At 47.3% G+C, this 19,919-nt stretch overlaps 1 protein-coding gene across 3 annotated transcripts in view; it reads left to right on the top strand.

The window, feature by feature from the left end:
• Positions 1-19,919, top strand: part of CHL1 (cell adhesion molecule L1 like) — a 524,527-nt gene that overhangs the window by 225,850 nt on the left and 278,758 nt on the right. For 2 of the 3 annotated variants that reach the window (XM_078661651.1, XM_078661652.1), the window contains exons 1-2: positions 10,533-10,662; positions 10,742-10,929. In XM_078661651.1, the coding sequence (XP_078517777.1) occupies positions 10,661-10,662; positions 10,742-10,929 (190 nt within the window). In that variant the 5' untranslated portion in view covers positions 10,533-10,660. Of the gene's footprint in view, positions 1-10,532; positions 10,663-10,741; positions 10,930-19,919 lie in introns of those variants that run through there. The other variant, XM_078661653.1, reaches the window with a different exon arrangement.

The following is a 19,919-nucleotide window of genomic DNA, read 5'->3' on the forward strand; positions in this document are numbered from 1 at the left end:
CCAAAAATAACTGGAGATACAGGCACCTCAGCAAGAAGTTCAGGAGATAAACAGGTACTAATACAAACATAATCCTACGGAAAAGTCTCAAACGGCTAATGATTAGAACGAGAATCAACTCCAGAATCATTAAACTAAACAGGATAGCTATAACTTGAGTTCTAGTACTCATCAGGATAAAAGACATTAATTCAGATTAAACTGTCCCTACTCTATGCTAGATGACATCCCTACTCAACAATGGCCCAACCTAACCAAAGGTGTCAGCCGTGGAGACTTCCTAAGAAGTTCGCCACCTTCACTCTTAGACTAGAATTTCCATCGCCGCTGCTAAACTCCTTGCCCATGCGACCGCTCTCTCTAGCTCCTCAGCCATCTGCTCTGTCTCCACCCTCGGGGTGCTGTCCCTAATACGAAACCCCACAATGTTAATGACACGCCTATAGGTACGCCCCTCTAGAAGGTGTTGGGTTCTGTAAAATTCCATATGGCGTGGATCCATCCTTGTCCGTTCCGCCGTCCTTGGGTCTCAGGCTCTTCATCCTTTCAAGTTGCCTCCTTGAATTCCTGGTCTACTCCTCCATGTCTAGGTCTAGAATCCTAACATACACACACAATGGGCCCTTCTACTCTACTATCTGCTCGATGAGGCGCCTGCAAAGGTATACACGCAAATAGCTCACAGTCTACAGATAGTGCAACATTTTATAAAAGCTCATTTATAAATCATTTCTACAGTTAAATGTCAAGCAAGGCATTTCCCAACAGGCCTGCACCAGTTCCAAAGGAACTAGGCCACTGCTTGTTTTATAGGCCCAACGCTTTACATTGGTATTCCTTCTGCTTAGTTCGCTAGGCCTCCAACTTTAAGCAGCAAATGCATTTTCTACTTTGAGCATCATTATATATATGTGTAGACCGTTACGTTTCAAATAAAGCAGATCTCAAGTTCAATTGCATTGCTAAACACACGTTGCATTAGAAGAAGGTTTCATTTTAAAAGCATCTATTTTCAGCAAGCATGGATTGCACTTTGTAACGTTGGCTCTGCACATTTTCTGATACCAATTTACTTTAGTACTCTTTCATACATTGCATTTAAACATGATTAACAGGACTCTACATATGCGGGTGCTGACTACTTGTACATATGCTGCACCCCTACAAATTTCACTTTAAATGGCGCTCTCTCAGACACACAAAGCATACTGGGGAAAAGGCCCTGCTCACATGCAGACACTGACACATCCTAACCAGAGATCTTTACTCAATGTCCTCCCATCTGATTAACCAACAGCCCTTCAAGAGCATGAAACATGGAGGGAGATAATTAGATGTACAAGGCTGAGACTCTAGAATGCCCTTAAACCTGGCTTGAGATCTGAAGCCAAGTGCAAGTGTTTCAGTCAACATCATAAAACCGAACTATTCAGACTTTCCCTTAAAAAGTTGATTACTCAAGAGGGGCTACAGATAAAGCACATTGGACATGGTGACCTCCCCTACATTATCAGGCTCTAGTTTCTTCCAGTCCTTAAACTGTTTTTCTTTTTCTTCTATCAGCACTCTGAAGTAATCGAAAGGCGACAAACGTCTTTAAAAAATAGCTAAATAAACAGTTCTTTTTCCCTTTGGTAATGGTGGTCTAGTATCTAGTACTCTCAGCGTCCTTTCAAATTGGCGTGAAGCCAGCACTTTTGGAGCCAACGTTTGGAGCTAGACACAAACAGGAAGTAAATAAAAAATGTTGGTTACAATGTGCACGCCAGTGTGCATGAGAAGCATTGTCCTGTTACTGTTCCCAAAATGTACTCTGGAAAGCTCCTCTCTCTGCTCTGGTGATGATGAGAGTGGAATGTGCAGAGAGCTGTGCCAGGCGAGACTGAGTCTGACTTTTTATGAAAAGGAGCACAAATCCTCTTTCCAAACTTTCCAAACATTGTAGGAAGGCTTGAGGGTCACGGAAGATTCAACAAATCCTGCCTTTGTGTGCCTTCATTGGGCAACGCCGCAGTTCCGCACAGCGACTGGTAAACACATGAAAACAAGCTTGTAACATTCAGTTCTGTCATGAAAATGTCAAGAGAGAGAACCTTTCAGTGTGGTGCCCGATAGAGCGGATCCCTTGGACCTGGAGCAGGCACAGCCAGCTTCGGTTGATAGGAAAATCATCTGCCTTTTTTCTCCAATGGATACCTGACTGCAGCCGCCCCACAGGCAGCTTTATCATGCAGCGGATGTGCTCCTAGAGTAGAGGGTATTAAATATCATCTTAAGAAAATATCAGCAATAAAACTATCTTCCCTACAAAAATATTGGATCCAGATTATCGACTACCACAATATCATTAAAGTGAGTAGGTATACTCACGACGATAGATTTACTGTTCTTAAATCCACATCTCTGTACCTGTACTCTATATATATATATATATATTGTCATGGTATGTAGATATCAATGTAGGATAACAATTTTGTGTCAATAATCTGACATAAACTGGTTGCATTGTTGCAGCCTCAATGTATACTGACCAGTGATATATATTGGTGACTTTCGATATCCATTAATACTACAGTACCCACCTTCAGGGTTGGCTGGTTTGCTAAAGCAATAAGTACAGAGGAAACTAGGAAACCACTTCTATTAAAACAAGATCAAAGATTTCACTAATAGACAAGGCCATGCTTTCTACCTCCAAAGTGAACCAAAGTAGGGTCATGATTTAGGCCCGATGTACTAAGCAAGTTTGCAGTCGCAAATGCACCGATTTGCAAAATAGGATCATTTGCAACTATAAAATAGTTTTTTCTAATGTAGAGTCAGTAAAGTCCTAAAATGAAATCGCCAATAGATAACAACTTACAAATTGAAAAGAGTGTGTTGTAGGTGTCTCTTTCAAATTGTGAACTATTATCCTATGTGTCAATGGTTTACATCCAGAATTCCAGTTTAACACGTTTTAAAAGTTACAGATCCCCTAAATTGGGATAGTAACTAATTCCCCAAATTGAAGAGGTCCCCTTTGGACCATTTCCCCTTTTGAAATATTTCAGGGGGAGAAGGCAGTGGTCCAGGGGACAACTGCAAACTGACAAAGAACCTTTTCAAAGAGAAAACATTGTAGGCCACAATCCCTATGACACCCACTAATCAGAATGAGTCCTCTATTTGCAACCTACTGTAAGAATATTGATGAGGTAAGTCATATTGCAACCCACTCTGATTCAGAAATTTTGGTTGCAAAATACTGCTCGCAGACAGCAATCCGTTTTTGCGCCCAGTGTATTAGTGCATCTGGCCCCTTGATGTCTATTAGTTACCGGAATCACTGCATCTTATGAATTGGGGATTTTATTCCTGCTGTGAGTGCCTCGCAACAGGTGCCTCCTTGACCCACGACCCGCAGAAACCGAGGGGCGAAATACAGTGAATGATGTTGGATGCAGCTTGTGCCCCACACTAAGAGACTTGAAGAAATGATAAAGAATACAAAGAAATAAAGTGACTAATAACCAGCCCTGCTGCCCGGGTCTAAGGGCACTTGTCCCAGAAGACTGGCAACAAAACAGGATGCCCTATGGATGGGTAATCCTTTTATCCACCTATTAGAATAACTCCCTGGCTCCAAAAAGTGCTCTTTGGCTGTGATGTTTCACCAAATCCTTGTTTTGGATGTTACCAGTCCAATGACTGACTTGGCTATTAGCACAGCTACAAATCATGTACAGAGGGACATGAAACCAGGTATTATATTGTGGGAAAATATGGAACTATGAAACCTGAGAGGTGCTCTACTGTCCTGAGTACTTATCAATAATGGACAATAGATTGATGTTTCTACTGATGAACTTAGTTCATGGGACTGTTAAAGTAATTTATAGTAGATACTTTTGTGAACAAGGTTTTTGTAAGATATGTTCTGAACAGGAAGTTTATATGGTATTTGAACAATTATCATTTTAAACAACTCAGTTCTGGGATACGCCTGGATACAATGATCCAACCAAAAGCATTGAATAGCTCTGGAGGTCACTTCCAACCAAATATTACCCAAGCTGCTCATGACCCTGAGTGGCAGATGGCCAAATTCTGCCCCTCAGTAACCATGCATTATAATTAGTGCTCTCGGTTTTATGGTATTTATTTTAATGACATTTCCGTCTGTATTTATCCATATTTATTTTTGTTCATTTTATCTGTATTTATCCATATTTATTTTGGGTTTGGTAGAAAAATTAATCTGAAATTAGTATATTTCCACATTTATTCAACAAATAAATATGCACTTGTGCTTGAATCCCTGCCAGGTTTCAATACTGTGAACACCCGCAGAAGATAAATCAATGCACTTATATGACAATATGTGCATTTCAGTATCAACCTTGTGCATATCTACTGGTGTTAAAGTCTCTTTACTAAAATTCCTTTCTTTTTTAATCTACTTACCTGTTAAATTCCACTGCTATTGGCCTGGCAGTCATAGCAGACAGTATTAAGAATTACTCAAAAAGCAACCCAATTTCCGTTCTTATCCACATTTAAAAATGAATACAGACAAGAAAATAAATGTTCTCTGTCTGTATTTATCTGAAAAAAACAGTAAAAACGGAAAACAGGGAGCCTTAATTATAATTCTGCTGTCTAAAGCACCACCTTCGATGCGGTAGCATAAGACAAAGTGATATCCCCCATGAAAACTCTGTCCCTGATTCTGCCATATTTCACGGATATTCATTGGACTTTTCTAAATTGAGCCCCCTCATAGATTGAGGCCCCCCTGATGGGTTGCTCCACAGGGGTCTGCTTTTCCCCCTGCTTCTAAATGAAGGATGCTCATGTGCAGAATTACAGCCTATAAATGACTGCTGACCAGCAACTGTTTACCTGCTGCCACTCTGGCCTAAGAGCAGCACTGAGTAATGGATGGTGAATGTCCAACACCCAGCAGCTGGAATGTCAGTAGACGGCAAGTATTTTATACACAAGAGTACATTGTGTTGAGTCACACATGAGGAAAAACTAAGCAAGTCTGTGCTTGGATACAAAATGTTTGCTAGCTACAGGTATGACATTGATTCTGATAAAGGTGGTCAAGCCACTGAAAGCCCACGCCAATCTCAAGGCAGTCTTGAGCCAAATACCTGTCTCTGACTCGGAGCGAGGTCCTCTTAGAACCTAGAGCCTAAAACAAGCTGAGATTACATGGCAGGCGATGTGGCCTACTGGCTACATGCATCATCAGAAGCCAAGTATGAATCATGGCCGTGGCTCAGTTTCCTATGAATCGTGGCAATTCTTTCTGTCTGGAAAAAAAAACATATAACCTAGAGTGCTTCTGTTGTAAACTGGTCTTATGTCCTTGGGCAAGGTTCATGCCATATAAAACTGCCCAAAGTTAAATATAGATTCTGCCTGTCCTCCAAGGTCTAATTTTATCCTCTTAGAATTAAACACATAGCATTAATCTTTGATGTCAGAAAGAGATACCAATCTAGTGGCTGAATTGCACAGTGTGAAACTGGAAAATCTGGGATCAATCCATGTTTGATCAAAGTGATCTTAGGCAAATACACTGTTTCATCGAGCATCCTTTTTGTTCATTATCACATATGAAGCACCTTTGAATATCTAAGTTCAGTATGTACTGTACAAAAAAAATGTGTTTGAATTAATAGCCTATAAACTTGCTCAATCTATAATATCAATCAAGGCCACGTATACCGTACACGACAACTAACTTGCCTTTATGTTGACTGATACTATTATCATCATGGAAGGGGTAGGAATGTTTCTCAGTGTATGTTTATAAACCATCACTTTTAATAAATACATTCCAAATATTCTGATGAGCCAAAGTAAAATGATTCCTATTGTTAAATAAATACAATATTGAAGACACCCTATCACATTCAAACGTGACGCTTGCTGTATGATTTAAATGTCAAATATGTTTAGGGCTCGGCTCGTGTAACTGTTAGAGCCGAGCCAACCCTCGGCTCGGCTCTTGCTCAGCTCTTCCTGTTAATTTGTTGGCTCACCCACCTCTGGATTCTGAGTCCTTGTGATATAAAGCTAGGCAAGATATGTAGATAATGCTCATGGGGAGCTAGCAGCAACTAAGGTTCATGAGAGTAAACTATGTGGGCTGTGAGGTCAAAGATAAGGAACTCTGTGAGTCTGCACTCAATAAGAACATAACATACCCCTAGTTGAAAACGAAATTATTGTATGTCCTACTTAAAATTTGTTCTAACTTTTGTCCCATCAGACCTTTCATGCAATTACAGCTTTCTCTTTTCTCCCTTGTTCTTTACTTGTGACATTAGATTAAGTTTCAATCAATCAGTGCTCTTGTAAAGTGCAGTTACTCACCCGTAGGGGTCTCAAGGCGCGGAGGTGGGGGAACGTTTCGCTCATTGATTCTTTGCGTGTTTACGCCATCTATTCATTGGGCTTTTGGCTTGTGAATAAAACCTCCGTATATAGGCCAATGCTCGTCCAGGGGGGTTGACATACCTGTGGAGTGTACTGGCGGTGTGCTCCATGCAGGCAGCGTTGAGGTTACAGTGAATGTGGAAAGCATCTCAGGCAGTGCTTTAAATGGGTCGGAACTGTCCAGTACGGAGTGGCGGCACTTTTTTATTTTGAGAGGGAGAGTACCGGCACTTCTCAAGAGAAATGCTATGGGCCCGATTCACAGAACTAACTTAAGACATAATCCTAAACTTACTATCATTTTGGTATTCACAGAAGGCACTTACTCATTTTGGTATTCACAGAAGGCACTTACTCATTTCGGTATTCACAGAAGCTAGGAGTCCTAACTTTAGGACTCCTAAATGCCTTCTGTGAATACCGAAAGTCTTAAAATTAGGATTTTTCTCAATTTAGTAGTAGTAAAGTTAGGACTCCTAACTTTAGTACTCCTAAATGCCTTCTGTGAATACCGAATGTCTTAAAATTAGGATTTTTCTCAATTTAGTAGCAGTAAAGTTAGGACTCCTAACTTTAGGACTCCTAAATGCCTTCTGTGAATACCGAAAGTCTTAAAATTAGGATTGTTCTCAATTTAGTAGTAGTAAAGTTAGGACTCCTAATTTTAAGACTCCTTAATGCCTTCTGAGAATACCGAAAGTCTTAAAATTAGGATTTTTCCCCAAATTTACTACTACTAAACTGAGAAAAATCCTAATTTTAAGACTTTTGGTATTCACAGAAAGCATTTAAGAGTCCTAAAGTTAGGAGTCCTAACTTTACTACTACTAAATTGAGAAAAATCCTAATTATAAGACTTTCGGTATTCACAGAAGGCATTTAGGAGTCCTAAAGTTAGGACTCCTAACTTCTGTGAATACCGAAATGAGTAAGTGTCTTCTGTGAATACCAAAATGAGTAAGTGCGTTCTGTGAATACGAAAATGGTAGTAAGTTTAGGATTTTGTCTTAAGTTAGTTCTGTGAATAGGGCCCTATACTTTTAAGTGGAGAGTACCGGCACTTCTCAGAAACAAGCTGGTAGCCTTGGACAGAGTATCTGCACTTCTAATTTTTCCATTTCAAGCACTGATCTCAGGGCCTATTTGCTGACCCTCCCTCCCCCCATCAATTTATGGTCTCTCCATTATCTGATGAAGGAGAAGTCTAGGTTTTAGCAGCTTGCAGCTCTGAGCATCCACCTGGCATTACTTCAGTACTTCCCAGCATGCATTCGATAGTGCAGTACCAATCGATCCACCCTGTCTGATTTCAATAGTTTCCTTGTTTCTCCTGTACCCACATCCAACACCAACACCCCCCTCCCCCTTCTCCTCCCCCACCACCCGCCGCCCTCTCTGTTTCATTTCCACTTTGTTCGTTGCCCCGGGTTTCTTCTTTACATTTGCAGGAAATATGCAGGAATCCGATTCTACCAGTTATTTGTCCTGACAGACGAGTAAACAATCCTACAAAACTGTCCATGCACAAACGCCCCATCACTCACAGGGTGTAATATACCAAGACATGCAAGCAAGAGGCTGCAAGTAACAGCCTGCCGAGAATTCAACATGTCTGCGCCTAGCACAGTAAACAGACTGGGGTTGTGTGTGCGGGCAGGGGTGAGGCAGAGGGGAAGGAAGAGAAGGGACGAGGCAGAGGGAGAAGAGGAGAAGAGGAAAGCGAGGGAGAGGATGGAACATATGGTGGAGGAGAAGAGGGAGAGGAGGGCAGAGGGACTGCAGGAGAAGGGGAGAGAAGAGGAAGAGGAGAGGGAGAGGCAGAGGAGAAGAGGAATAGAAGGGAATATTCAGAGGAAAAGAAAAAGTTGAGGAGAAGAGGAAATGGGAGAGCCAGAGGCAGAAGAGAAAAGGAATGGGATGGAATATTCAGAGGGGAAGAAGAGAGGAGGAAGAGAGGGAGAAGGTACGAGGCAGAGGTGAAGAGGAAGGGGAGGTAAGAGGGAGAAGAGGAAGATGATAAAAGATGAAGAGGGGATGCGGGAGGTGGGAGGAGAAGAAGAAGAGGAAGGAAGAGATGGTAGAGGGAGAGGAGGAGGAGAGAAGATGGACAGGAGCAGAGAAGGGAAGAGGATGAGGTGCAGAGAACTAGAGAAAAATGGGGGAACGGTGGAAGAGGGGGAGCAGGTGAAAAGTCAGAGGAAGGGGCGATGCAGTGGTGGGGAAGAAGCAGGGGATTGAAGAAGACAGATGCGGGCGTAAGGAGAGCGAGGAAGGACCAGGAATGGAAGAGTAAGAAGATAAGAGGCAATGTGGATGTAGGAGGGGAGAGGCTGGGGGAGAAAAATTAGAGTAGAGGTGGGAGAGGAAAAGTAGAAGATAAAGGGAAAAAGAAGAGGCAGGGAAGGAAAGGAAAGAGACAGAGGTGAAGCGGAAGAGGGGGGAAGAGGAAGAAGAGGGATAAGATGTAGAGGCACAGGAGGTTTAGAGGAGAAAAGAGGAAGGGGCAGAGGTCGAGGGAGGAAAAAGCAGACACAAAAGGGGAAAGAGGAAAAAGCAAAAGAGGGAAAGAAACAGAGGAGGAAAGGCAGAGGTGGGAGGAGGAAAAAGAGGAAAGAGGTGCAGGTGAGGAGTGAAATGGTAAAGGCTGGAAGAGACAGAGGAGGCGAAGAAGGAAAGAAAATGAGGGGAAGATGCAGAGGGACGAGAATGAGGTGGGCGGATGGATACGAAGGGCAAAGGAGGAAAGGCCTCGGAGGGTAGAGGCGAAGGAGGGAATACGTTAGTAGAGGCTGAGGAGGGAAGAGGGAAGAGGCCTTGGAGGGTATAGGCGGAAGAGGGACCGGGAGGGAAGAGGCAGAGGAGGGACCAGGCAGGATTGTGAAGGACAGCGCAGGGAACAGTTACAGGGATGATGGCACATGAAGTTCAAGATGCTGACACAAAGGATGAAGAGGGGGCGGGGCATGTGAAGAACATGCAGAGGGTGAAAAGAGAAGCAGCATGAACAAAAAGCAGTACGCATTAAAATGGGGGGTGGGGGTGGGGATGGGGATGGGAAGAGGTAGATGAGGCAGAAGAGAGCACGCCATGGAGGGGTGAAAGAGCAGGGAGAGAAAGAGCACATAAACAAACCTTAGTGGTGTAAAGTGTGAGAAAGCGAGCTGCAAGGAGCCGCAGAGAAGAAAAAATGCAGAGACAATAACATGCAAAAAAAGGGAGAAAGTGTGAGTGAAGCAATACAGACAGACAAAGAGAGACAGGAAGTGGGGACCGGATGGTGGGGTGGGGGAGTCCAATTCTGGTAGGGAGAGATGAAGGAAAAAGAGTGGAAAAAAGACATTTTGAGAGGGAAAGAAAATGTAATAGGGGAGAGGAAGCACGCAGGTATGGGGAGCTGAGCGGAACAATGATGACACCTTGGGGGACAGCACATTTGAGTTTAAAGGGTAAAACCACCGTAAGGAGGCAGACATGAAGGAAGAATTGGGCGGTGGGGAAAGAGCAAGAGTGAACTGTTGATGTATTTTAACGAGGAAAATGGAGGGCGTGGGAGAGTTGGAGAATCTATCTAGTCGTTTGGGTTGGAAGGGGGAATATAAGATTAAGACGCAAACATATGCGGAGAGAGAGCTGATGAGTGCAAGGGAGGAGGGGAAGAAGAGGAGCAAGTGAAAAGAAAGGGATGGACCCAGAGGAGTAGAGAGAAAGAGGGAGTGAGTGGCAGGTCGAACTCGGTTATGGGCGGGCTGCACCTGTTGCGTGAGTGTCTGTGCCGTCTCTGCAAAGCAGAGGGTCTTAGCCACGGATTCCTGTCTGAGTCCCTCGGGCTTTCTCTCCCCAGGGGACAGAATAGCACAGCTGACTCCCAGCCAGTGCCGGGTGTTTGTAAACTCCCCCGGATGCCCCGTGACGCAGCGAGGTATGCACGCAGTTTATTGTAAAAAGACTTCCCCCAAGAACTGTGCCTGTCTGAGGGATGGATGCCCTCAGCGGACAAACATCAGAGGTGACGAGGGAGGCGGGGGCGTCGAGGGCCCCTCCTTACCCGATCGCCCCCAGGACCTAAACCTCATCAAGTGAAAGTAATGGAAACTATTCATCAGCAGCCCCTCTGTTGCACAGCCAGGCGAACACGAACAAACAGGGCTTCTCTCTGCTTAAAATAGGATTATTAATCGGCTTCCCCCGGACGCAGGGGTTCGCGTCTGCCTCAGAGCACACATGCATGTGAGCAGGACGCTGGGTTCTATAGTTGTGCATTCGGTAACACTGCAGACATTAAAACGAGGATTTCTGGTTTCTGCAGGTTAGAAGCACCGTATCGCCTCAGTCCAGGACCTCCGACCGGGAGAGGAGCAGCGCGGGTCAGGGGTGACATGGCAGGACGCGAGACTCCCCGACGCCCCGTGAAGATGCCCTCCAGCATCCCTGCCCTCCTCGTCTGCCTCCTGTCTGCCGTCATCTCCTCAGCCGCCCTTGACATACCGCCCCAAGGTAAGGATGACGCGTCTTCAATGTGCTGCGCAATGTTAGTCTCTGGAACTTGTTGTACTCTGTGGTTTTAGGCATCAGGCGCGCAGCTATGAAAGTGACACCCTATGTGATCCTGGGCAAATCGCTGCCCCTTAATTTATGTAGAAGATTCCGTGTAAAGTTTTACAAGTTTCTGTATTTCATTATTTATGTATGTATATAGGTGGGAGTTTATAGGAGAGTTTATTAACTGGAAACAGCATTGGCGTTGAGTTTTCGATGGTAGAAATAGATTTAAAATGTTTAAATCGTTTGAGTAAGTGGCACAAGTTTAGTTGCTCTGTTACATTAATTTGCATTTATAACGAGCGCATCTTTCCATTATCCCAGTTATTCCTAAATAACACAACATTAATATCGCTTACATCTATATTTGTACTTCAGTTCCGGTGACAACTGTGTTTCATACCTGAACATATTTCTGCATTATATATATCAACATATCAAACTCTGCTGCTGGTCCGCTCATTTGGAAGTGTTACTCGGGTGCAGCAGAAGGTCAGAATGGGGTGCGTAGAGCTGTCTACTGTGCCTTCAGGATTTTAGAGGTGTCGTGTCCTGCGATGACCTGTGAAGGGCCGGCAGACGTTTCCCTTTACATAGAGTTACTATGAGTTTATGAAAGTAACATCCATGCCATGATTACGGGTTGATGTGATCCTCTCCAATACAGACCCTCTTATGCTTTGTCTAAAGAGTTCCTAGTAGAAGTTTGACCAAGGTATGAGTGAACCTTTCCTGGTGCCAAGTTGTAAAATGATAGAGTGTCTTCTGTTCAATGTTCGGATGTGTCAGAGACAGTCTCTCCTATTCTAAGATGCATGCTGCAGAGCCGCTCTCCCCTATCCTGAGCTTCATGTGACGTCAGAGTCACTCTCCCCTATTCTGAGCTCCATGTGTCCTTCAGAGCCACTCTCCCCTATTCTGAGCTCCATGTGACGTCAGAGCTACTCTCCCTATTCTGAGCTCCATGTGTCCTTCAGAGTCACTCTCCCCTATACTGAGCTCCATGTGTCCATCAGAGCCACTCTCCCCTATTCTGAGCTCCATGTGCCCATCAGAGCCACTCTCCCCTATTCTGAGCTCCATGTGTTCTTCAGAGTCATCTCCCAGATCCTGAGCACCATGTGCCCGTCAGAGCCACTCTCCCCTATTCTGAGCTTCATGTGATGTCAGAGCCACTCTCCACTATTCTGAGCTCCATGTGTCCTTCAGAGTCACTCTCTCCTATTCTGAGCTCCACGTAATGTCAGAGCCACTCTCCCCTATTTTGAGCTCCATGTGCCCATCAGAGCCACTCTCCCCTATTCTGAGCTCCATGTGTTCTTCAGAGTCATCTCCCAGATTCTGAGCACCATGTGCCCGTCAGAGCCACTCTCCCCTATTCTGAGCTTCATGTGATGTCAGAGCCACTCTCCACTATTCTGAGCTCCATGTGTCCTTCAGAGTCACTCGCTCCTATTCTGAGCTCCATGTGTCCTACTGAGTCCCTCTCCCCTATCCTGAGCTCCATATGACGTCAGATCCAATCTCTCCTATTCTAAGATGCATCCCAGGCTCCATGTGAAGTCAGAGCCACTCTCCCCTATTCTGAGCTCAATGTGACATCAGAGCTAGTCTCCCCTATTCTGAGCTTCATGTGACGTCAGAGCTACTCTCCCTCTTCTGAGCTCCATGTGTCCTTCAGAGTCACTCTCCCCTATACTGAGCTCCATGTGTCCATCAGAGCCACTCTCCCCTATTCTGAGCTCCATGTGCCCATCAGAGCCACTCTCCCCTATTCTGAGCTCCATGTGTTCTTCAGAGTCATCTCCCAGATCCTGAGCACCATGTGCCCGTCAGAGCCACTCTCCCCTATTCTGAGCTTCATGTGATGTCAGAGCCACTCTCCACTATTCTGAGCTCCATGTGTCCTTCAGAGTCACTCTCTCCTATTCTGAGCTCCATGTGTCCTACTGAGTCCCTCTCCCCTATCCTGAGCTCCATATGACGTCAGAGCCAATCTCCCCTATTCTAAGATGCATCCCAGGCTCCATGTGAAGTCAGAGCCACTCTCCCCTATTCTGAGCTCAATGTGAAGGCAAAGCCAGTCTCTCATATTCTGAGCTCCATGTGAAGTCAGAGCCACTCTCCCCTATCCTGAGCTCCATATGATGTCAGAGTCAGTCTCCCCTATTCTGAGCTCCATATGACGTCAGAGCCACTCTCACCTATCCTGAGCTCCATATGACGTCAGAGCCAATCTCTCCTATTCTAAGATGCATGCTGCAGAGCCGCTCACCCCTATCCCAGGCTCCATGTGAAGTCAGAGCCATTCTCCCGTATTCTGAGCTCCATGTGAAGGAAGAGCCACTCTCCCCTATCCTGAGCTCCATATGACGTCAGAGTCAGTCTCCCGTATTCTGAGCTCCATGTGTTCTTCAGAGTCACTCTCCCAGATCTTGAGCACCGTGTGCCCGTCGGTATACACCCGTTACAACGGATCTTTTACTCCGCAGACCCATTACAACGCGACCATTACTCCGCATACCATTACAACGCATTGCGCTGGGGGGCGCTCTAGGATAGGTAATAGGTATAATTTACTATCCAACACCTTCCCTAGGGTCCACGGGGACTGGAGTTAGAATAGTAAATTATACTTACCACTATCCAGCGCCCCAAGGCGCTATGGGTTGTAACGGTATGCGGTGTAAAAGTCGCGTTGTAATGGTCTGCGGAGTAAAAGTATGCGTTATAACATCATACATCCGTGCCCGTCAGAGCCACTCTCCCCTATTCTGAGCTCCATGTGAAGTCAGAGCCACTCTCCCCTATCCTGAGCTCCATATGACGTCAGAGTCAGTCTCCCCTATTCTGAGCTCCATGTGACGTCAGAGCCACTTTCCTCTATTCTGAGCTCCATGTGACGTCAGAGCCACTCTCCCCTATTCTGAGCTCCATGTGACGTCAGAGCCACTCTCCCCTATTCTGAGCTCCATGTGACATGTGACGTCAGAGCCACTCTCCCCTATACTAAGTTGCATGCTGCAGAGCTATTCTCCCCTATCCTGAGCTCCGTGTAACGTCAGAGTCAGTCTCTCATATTCTAGGATGCATGCTGCAGAGCCGCTCTCCCCTATCATGAGCTCCATGTGAAGTCAGAGCAACTCTCCCCTATTCTGAGATGCATGCTGCAGAGCCGTTCTCCCCTGTCTTGCGCTCCATGTGACGTCAGAGCCTGTCTCTCCTTTTCTAAGATGCATGCTGCAGATCCGCGCTCCCCTATCCAGAGTCCCATGTGAAGTCAGAGCAGTCTCTCCTATTCTAAGATGCATGCTGCAGAGCCGCTCTCCCCTATCATGAACTCCATGTGACGTCCGAGCTAGTCTCCCCTATTCTGATCTCCATCAGACATCAGAGTCACTCTCCCCTATTCTGAGCTCCATATACTGAGCTCCATGTGCCCGTCAGAGCCACTCTCCCCTATTCTGAGCTCCATGTGTCCTTCAGAGTCACTCTCCCATATCCTGAGCTCCATGTGACGTCAGAGCCAGTCTCTCCTATTCTAAGATGCATGCTGCAGAGGTGCTCTCCCCTATCCCGAGCTGCATCTGAAGTCAGAGCCAGTCTCTCCTATTCTGAGCTCCATGTGAAGTCAGAGCCACTCTCCCCTATCCTGAGGTCCATGTGACGTCAGAGCCAGTCTCCCCTATCCTGAGCTCCATGTGATGTCAGAGCCACTCTCCCCTATTCTGAGCTCCATTTGTCCTTCAGAGCCGCTCTTCCCTATCCTGAGCTCCACGTGACATATGACGTCAGAGCCAGTCTCTGCTATTCTAAGATGCATGCTCCAGAGCCGCTCTCCCCTATCATGAACTCCATGTGACGTCCGAGCTAGTCTCCCCTATTCTGAGCTCCATATACTGAGCTCCATGTGCCCGTCAGAGCCACTCTCCCCTATCCTGAGCTCCACGTGACATATGACGTCAGAGCCAGTCTCTCCTATTCTAAGTTGCATGCTGCAGAGCATTTCTCCCGTATCCTGCGGTCCGAGTAACGTCAGAGCCAGTCTCTCATATTCTAAAATGCATGCTGCAGAGCCGTTCTCCCCTGTCCTGCGCTCCATGTGACGTCAGAGCCTGTCTCTTCTTTTCTAAGATGCATGCTGCAGAGCCGCGCTCCCCTATCCCGAGTTCCATGTGAAATCAGAGCCAGTCTCTCCTATACTAAGATACATTCTGCAGAGCCGCTCTCCCCTATCCTGAGTTCCATGTGACATCAGAGCTAGTCTCTCCTATTCTGAGATGCATGCTGCAAAGCCGCCCTCCCCTATCCCGAGCTCCATGTGGTCAGAGCCAGTCTCGCCTATTCTGAGCTCCATGTGACGTCAGAGCCAGTCTGCCCTATTCTGAGCTCCATGTGACGTTAGAGCCAGTCTCCCCTATTCTGAGCTCCATGTGACATCATGGCCACTCTCCCCTATCCTGAGCTCAATGTGATGTCAGAGCCGCTCTCTCCTATCCTGAGCTCCACGTGACATGTGACGTCAGAGCCAGTCTCTCATATTCTAAAATGCATGCTGCAGGGCCGTTCTCCCCTGTCCTGCACTCCAAGTGACATCAGAACCTGTCTCTCCTTTTCTAAGATGCATGGGAGAGGTGTGGCGCCGCGGCCAGGGCGACTGACGTTGGAATCTGGGGACCACGGTTCGATCCCCGGCTCCGGCGGCAGGTTAGCCCAGCACCATGTGACTCTGGGCAATAGCTCGCTTAATCTTCCCGACGGCCCCCCAGCGCCTAGAGACCCTTACGGGTGATTGTGCGCTTTACAAATGTGGACTTTACTTTACTTTATGCTACAGTGCTGCGCTCCCCTATCCCTAGTTCAATGTGAAGTCAGAGCCAGTCTCTCCTATTCTAAGATGTATTCTGCAGAGCCGCTCTCCCCCATCCTGAGTTCCATGTGTAGTCCGAGCCAGACTCTCCTATTCTAAGATGCATGCTGCAGAGCCACTCTCCCCATCCTGAACTCCATGTGACATCAGAGCTAGTCTCCCCTATTCTGATCTCCATGTGACGTCAGAGCCACTCAACCCTATTCTGAGCTCCATGTGTCCTTCATAGTCACTCTCCCCTATTCTGAGCTCCATGTGACCTCCAGAGTCACTCTCCACTATTCTGAGCTCCATGTGACATCAGAGCCACTCTCCCCTATTCTGAGCTCCATGTGACGTCAGTGCCAGTCTTTCCTCTTCTAAGATGCATGCTGCTGTGTCGCCCTCCCCTATCCTGAGCTCAATGTGATGTCAGAGCCGCTCTCTCCTATCCTGAGCTCCACGTGACATGTGACGTCAGAGCCAGTCTCTCATATTCTAAAATGCATGCTGCAGGGCCGTTCTCCCCTGTCCTGCACTCCAAGTGACATCAGAACCTGTCTCTCCTTTTCTAAGATGCATGCTACAGTGCTGCGCTCCCCTATCCCTAGTTCAATGTGAAGTCAGAGCCAGTCTCTCCTATTCTAAGATGTATTCTGCAGAGCCGCTCTCCCCCATCCTGAGTTCCATGTGTAGTCCGAGCCAGACTCTCCTATTCTAAGATGCATGCTGCAGAGCCACTCTCCCCATCCTGAACTCCATGTAACATCAGAGCTAGTCTCCCCTATTCTGATCTCCATGTGACGTCAGAGCCACTCAACCCTATTCTGAGCTCCATGTGTCCTTCATAGTCACTCTCCCCTATTCTGAGCTCCATGTGACCTCCAGAGTCACTCTCCACTATTCTGAGCTCCATGTGTCCTTCAGAGTCATTCTCCCCTATCCTGAGCTCCATGTGACATCAGGCTAGTCTCTCCCATTCTAAGATGCATGCTGCAGAGCCGCGCTCCCCTGTCCTGAGCTCCATGTGACGTCAGTGCCAGTCTTTCCTCTTCTAAGATGCATGCTGCAGTGTCGCCCTCCCCTATCCTGAGCACCATGTGACGTCAAAGCCAGTCTCTCCTATTCTAAGATGCATGCTGCAGAGCCACTCTCCCCTATCCTGAGTTCCATGTGACGTCAGAGCTAGTCTCTCCTATTCTGAGATGCATGCTGCAAAGCCGCCCTCCCCTATCCCGAGCTCCATGTGGTCAGAGCCAGTCTCCCCTATTCTGAGCTCCATGTGACGTCAGAGCCAGTCTCCCCTATTCTGAGCTCCATTCGACGGCAGAGCCAGTCTCTCCTATTCTAAGATGCATGCTGAAGAGCCGCTCTCCCCTATCCTGAGTTCCATGTGACGTCAGAGCTAGTCTCTCCTATTCTGAGATGCATGCTGCAAAGCCGCCCTCCCCTATCCCGAGCTCCATGTGGTCAGAGCCAGTCTCCCCTATTCTGAGCTCCATGTGACGTCAGAGCCAGTCTCCCCTATTCTGAGCTCCATTCGACGGCAGAGCCAGTCTCTCCTATTCTAAGATGCATCCTGAAGAGCCGCTCTCCCCTATTCTGAGCTCCATGTGACGTCAGAGCCAGTCTCTCCTAGTCTGAGATGCATGCTGCAGAACCGCTCTCCCCTATCCTGAGCTCCATGTGACGTCAAAGCCAGCCCCTCCTATTCTAAGATGCCTGCTGCAGAGCCATTCTCCCCTATCATGAGCTCCATCTGAAGTCAGAGCAACTCTCCCCTATTCTAAGATGCATGCTGCAGAGCCGTTCTCCCCTGTCTTGCACTCCATGTGACGTCAGAGCCTGTCTCTCCTTTTCTAAGATGCATGCTGCAGATCCGCGCTCCCCTATCCCGAGTCCCATGTGAAGTCAGAGCCAGTCTCTCCTATTCTAAGATGCATGCTGCAGAGCCGCTCTCGCCTATCCCGAGTTCCATGTGTAGTCCGAGCCAGTCTCTGCTATTCTAAGATGCATGCTGCAGAGCCGCTCTCCCCTATCATGAACTCCATGTGACGTCAGAGCTAGTCTCCCCTATTCTGATCTCCTTCAGACATCAGAGCCACTCTCCCCTATTCTGAGCTCCATATACTAAGCTCCATGTGCCCGTCAGAGCCACTCTCCCCTATTCTTAGCTCCATGTGTCCTTCAGAGTCACTCTCCCAGATCCGATCCTGAGCACCATGTGCCTGTCAGAGCCACTTTCCCCTATTCTGAGCTCCATGTGTCCTTCAGAGTGACTCTCCCATATTCTGAGCCCCATGTGACGTCAGAGCCAGTCTCACCTATTCTGAGCTTCATCTGACGTCAGAGCCACTCTCCCCTATTCTGAGCTCCATGTGTCCAATAGAGTCCCTCTCCCCTATCCTGAGCTCCATGTGACGTCAGTGCCAGTCTCTCTTATTCTAAGATGCATTCTGCAGAGCCGCTCTCGACTATCCCGAGTTCCATGTGTAGTCCGAGCCAGTCTCTGCTATTCTAAAACGCATGCTGCAGAGCCGCTCTCCCCTATCATGGACTCCATTTGACGTCAGAGCTAGTCTCCCCTATTCTGATCTCCATCAGACATCAGAGTCACTCTCCCCTATTCTGAGCTCCATCTACTGAGCTCCATGTGCCCGTCAGAGCCACTCTCCCCTATTCTTAGCTCCATGTGTCCTTCAGAGTCACTCTCCCAGATCCTGAGCTCCATGTGACGTCAGAGCCAGTCTCTCCTATTCTAAGATGCATGCTGCAGAGGTGCTCTCCCCTATCCCGAGCTGCATCTGAAGTCAGAGCCAGTCTCTCCTATTCTGAGCTCCATGTGAAGTCAGAGCCACTCTCCCCTATCCTGAGGTCCATGTGACGTCAGAGCCAGTCTCCCCTATCCTGAGCTCCATGTGATGTCAGAGCCACTCTCCCCTATTCTGAGCTCCATTTGTCCTTCAGAGCCGCTCTTCCCTATCCTGAGCTCCACGTGACATATGACGTCAGAGCCAGTCTCTCCTATTCTAAGATGCATGCTGCAGAGCCTTTCTCCCATATCCTGCGGTCCGAGTAACGTCAGAGCCAGTCTCTCATATTCTAAAATGCATGCTGCAGAGCCGTTCTCCCCTGTCCTGCGCTCCATGTGACGTCAGAGCCTGTCTCTTCTTTTCTAAGATGCATGCTGCAGAGCCGCGCTCCCCTATCCCGAGTTCCATGTGAAGTCAGAGCCAGTCTCTCTTATACTAAGATACATTCTGCAGAGCCGCTCTCCCCTATCCCGAGTTCCATGTGTAGTCCGAGCCAGACTCTCCTATTCTAAGATGCATGCTGCAGAGCCGCTCTCCCCATCCTGAACTCCATGTGACGTCAGAGCTAGTCTCACCTATTCTGATCTCCATGTGACGTCAGAGCCACTCTCCCCTATTCTGAGCTCCATTTGTCCTTCAGAGTCACTCTCCCCTATTCTGAGCTCCATATGACGTCAGAGCCACTCTCCCCTATTCTGAGCTCCATGTAACGTCAGAGCCAGTGTCCCCTATTCTGAGCTCCATGTGACATCATGGCCACTCTCCCCTATCCTGAGCTCCATGTGATGTCAGAGCCGCTCTACCCTATCCTGAGCTCCACGTGACATGTGACGTCAGAGCCAGTCTCTCATATTCTAAAATGCATGCTGCAGAGCCATTCTCCCCTGTCCTGCGCTCTATGTGACATCAGAACCTGTCTCTCCTTTTTTAAGATGCATGCTGCAGTGCTGCGCTCCCCTATACCGAGTTCAATGTGAAGTCTGAGCCAGTCTCTCCTATTCTAAGATGTATTCTGCAGAGCCGCTCTCCCCTATCCTGAGTTCCATGTGTAGTCCGAGCCAGACTCTCCTATTCTAAGATGCATGCTGCAGAGCCACTCTCCCCATCCTGAACTCCATGTGACATCAGAGCTAGTCTCCCCTATTCTGATCTCCATGTGACTTCAGAGCCACTCTACCCTATTCTGAGCTCCATGTGTCTTTCAGAGTCACTCTCCCCTATTCTGAGCTCCATGTGACCTCCAGAGTCACTATCCCCTATTCTGAGCTCCATGTGACATCAGA

This window comes from Lissotriton helveticus, chromosome 9, assembly GCF_964261635.1.
Source record: "Lissotriton helveticus chromosome 9, aLisHel1.1, whole genome shotgun sequence".
Classification (NCBI taxonomy): Eukaryota; Metazoa; Chordata; class Amphibia; order Caudata; family Salamandridae; genus Lissotriton; species Lissotriton helveticus.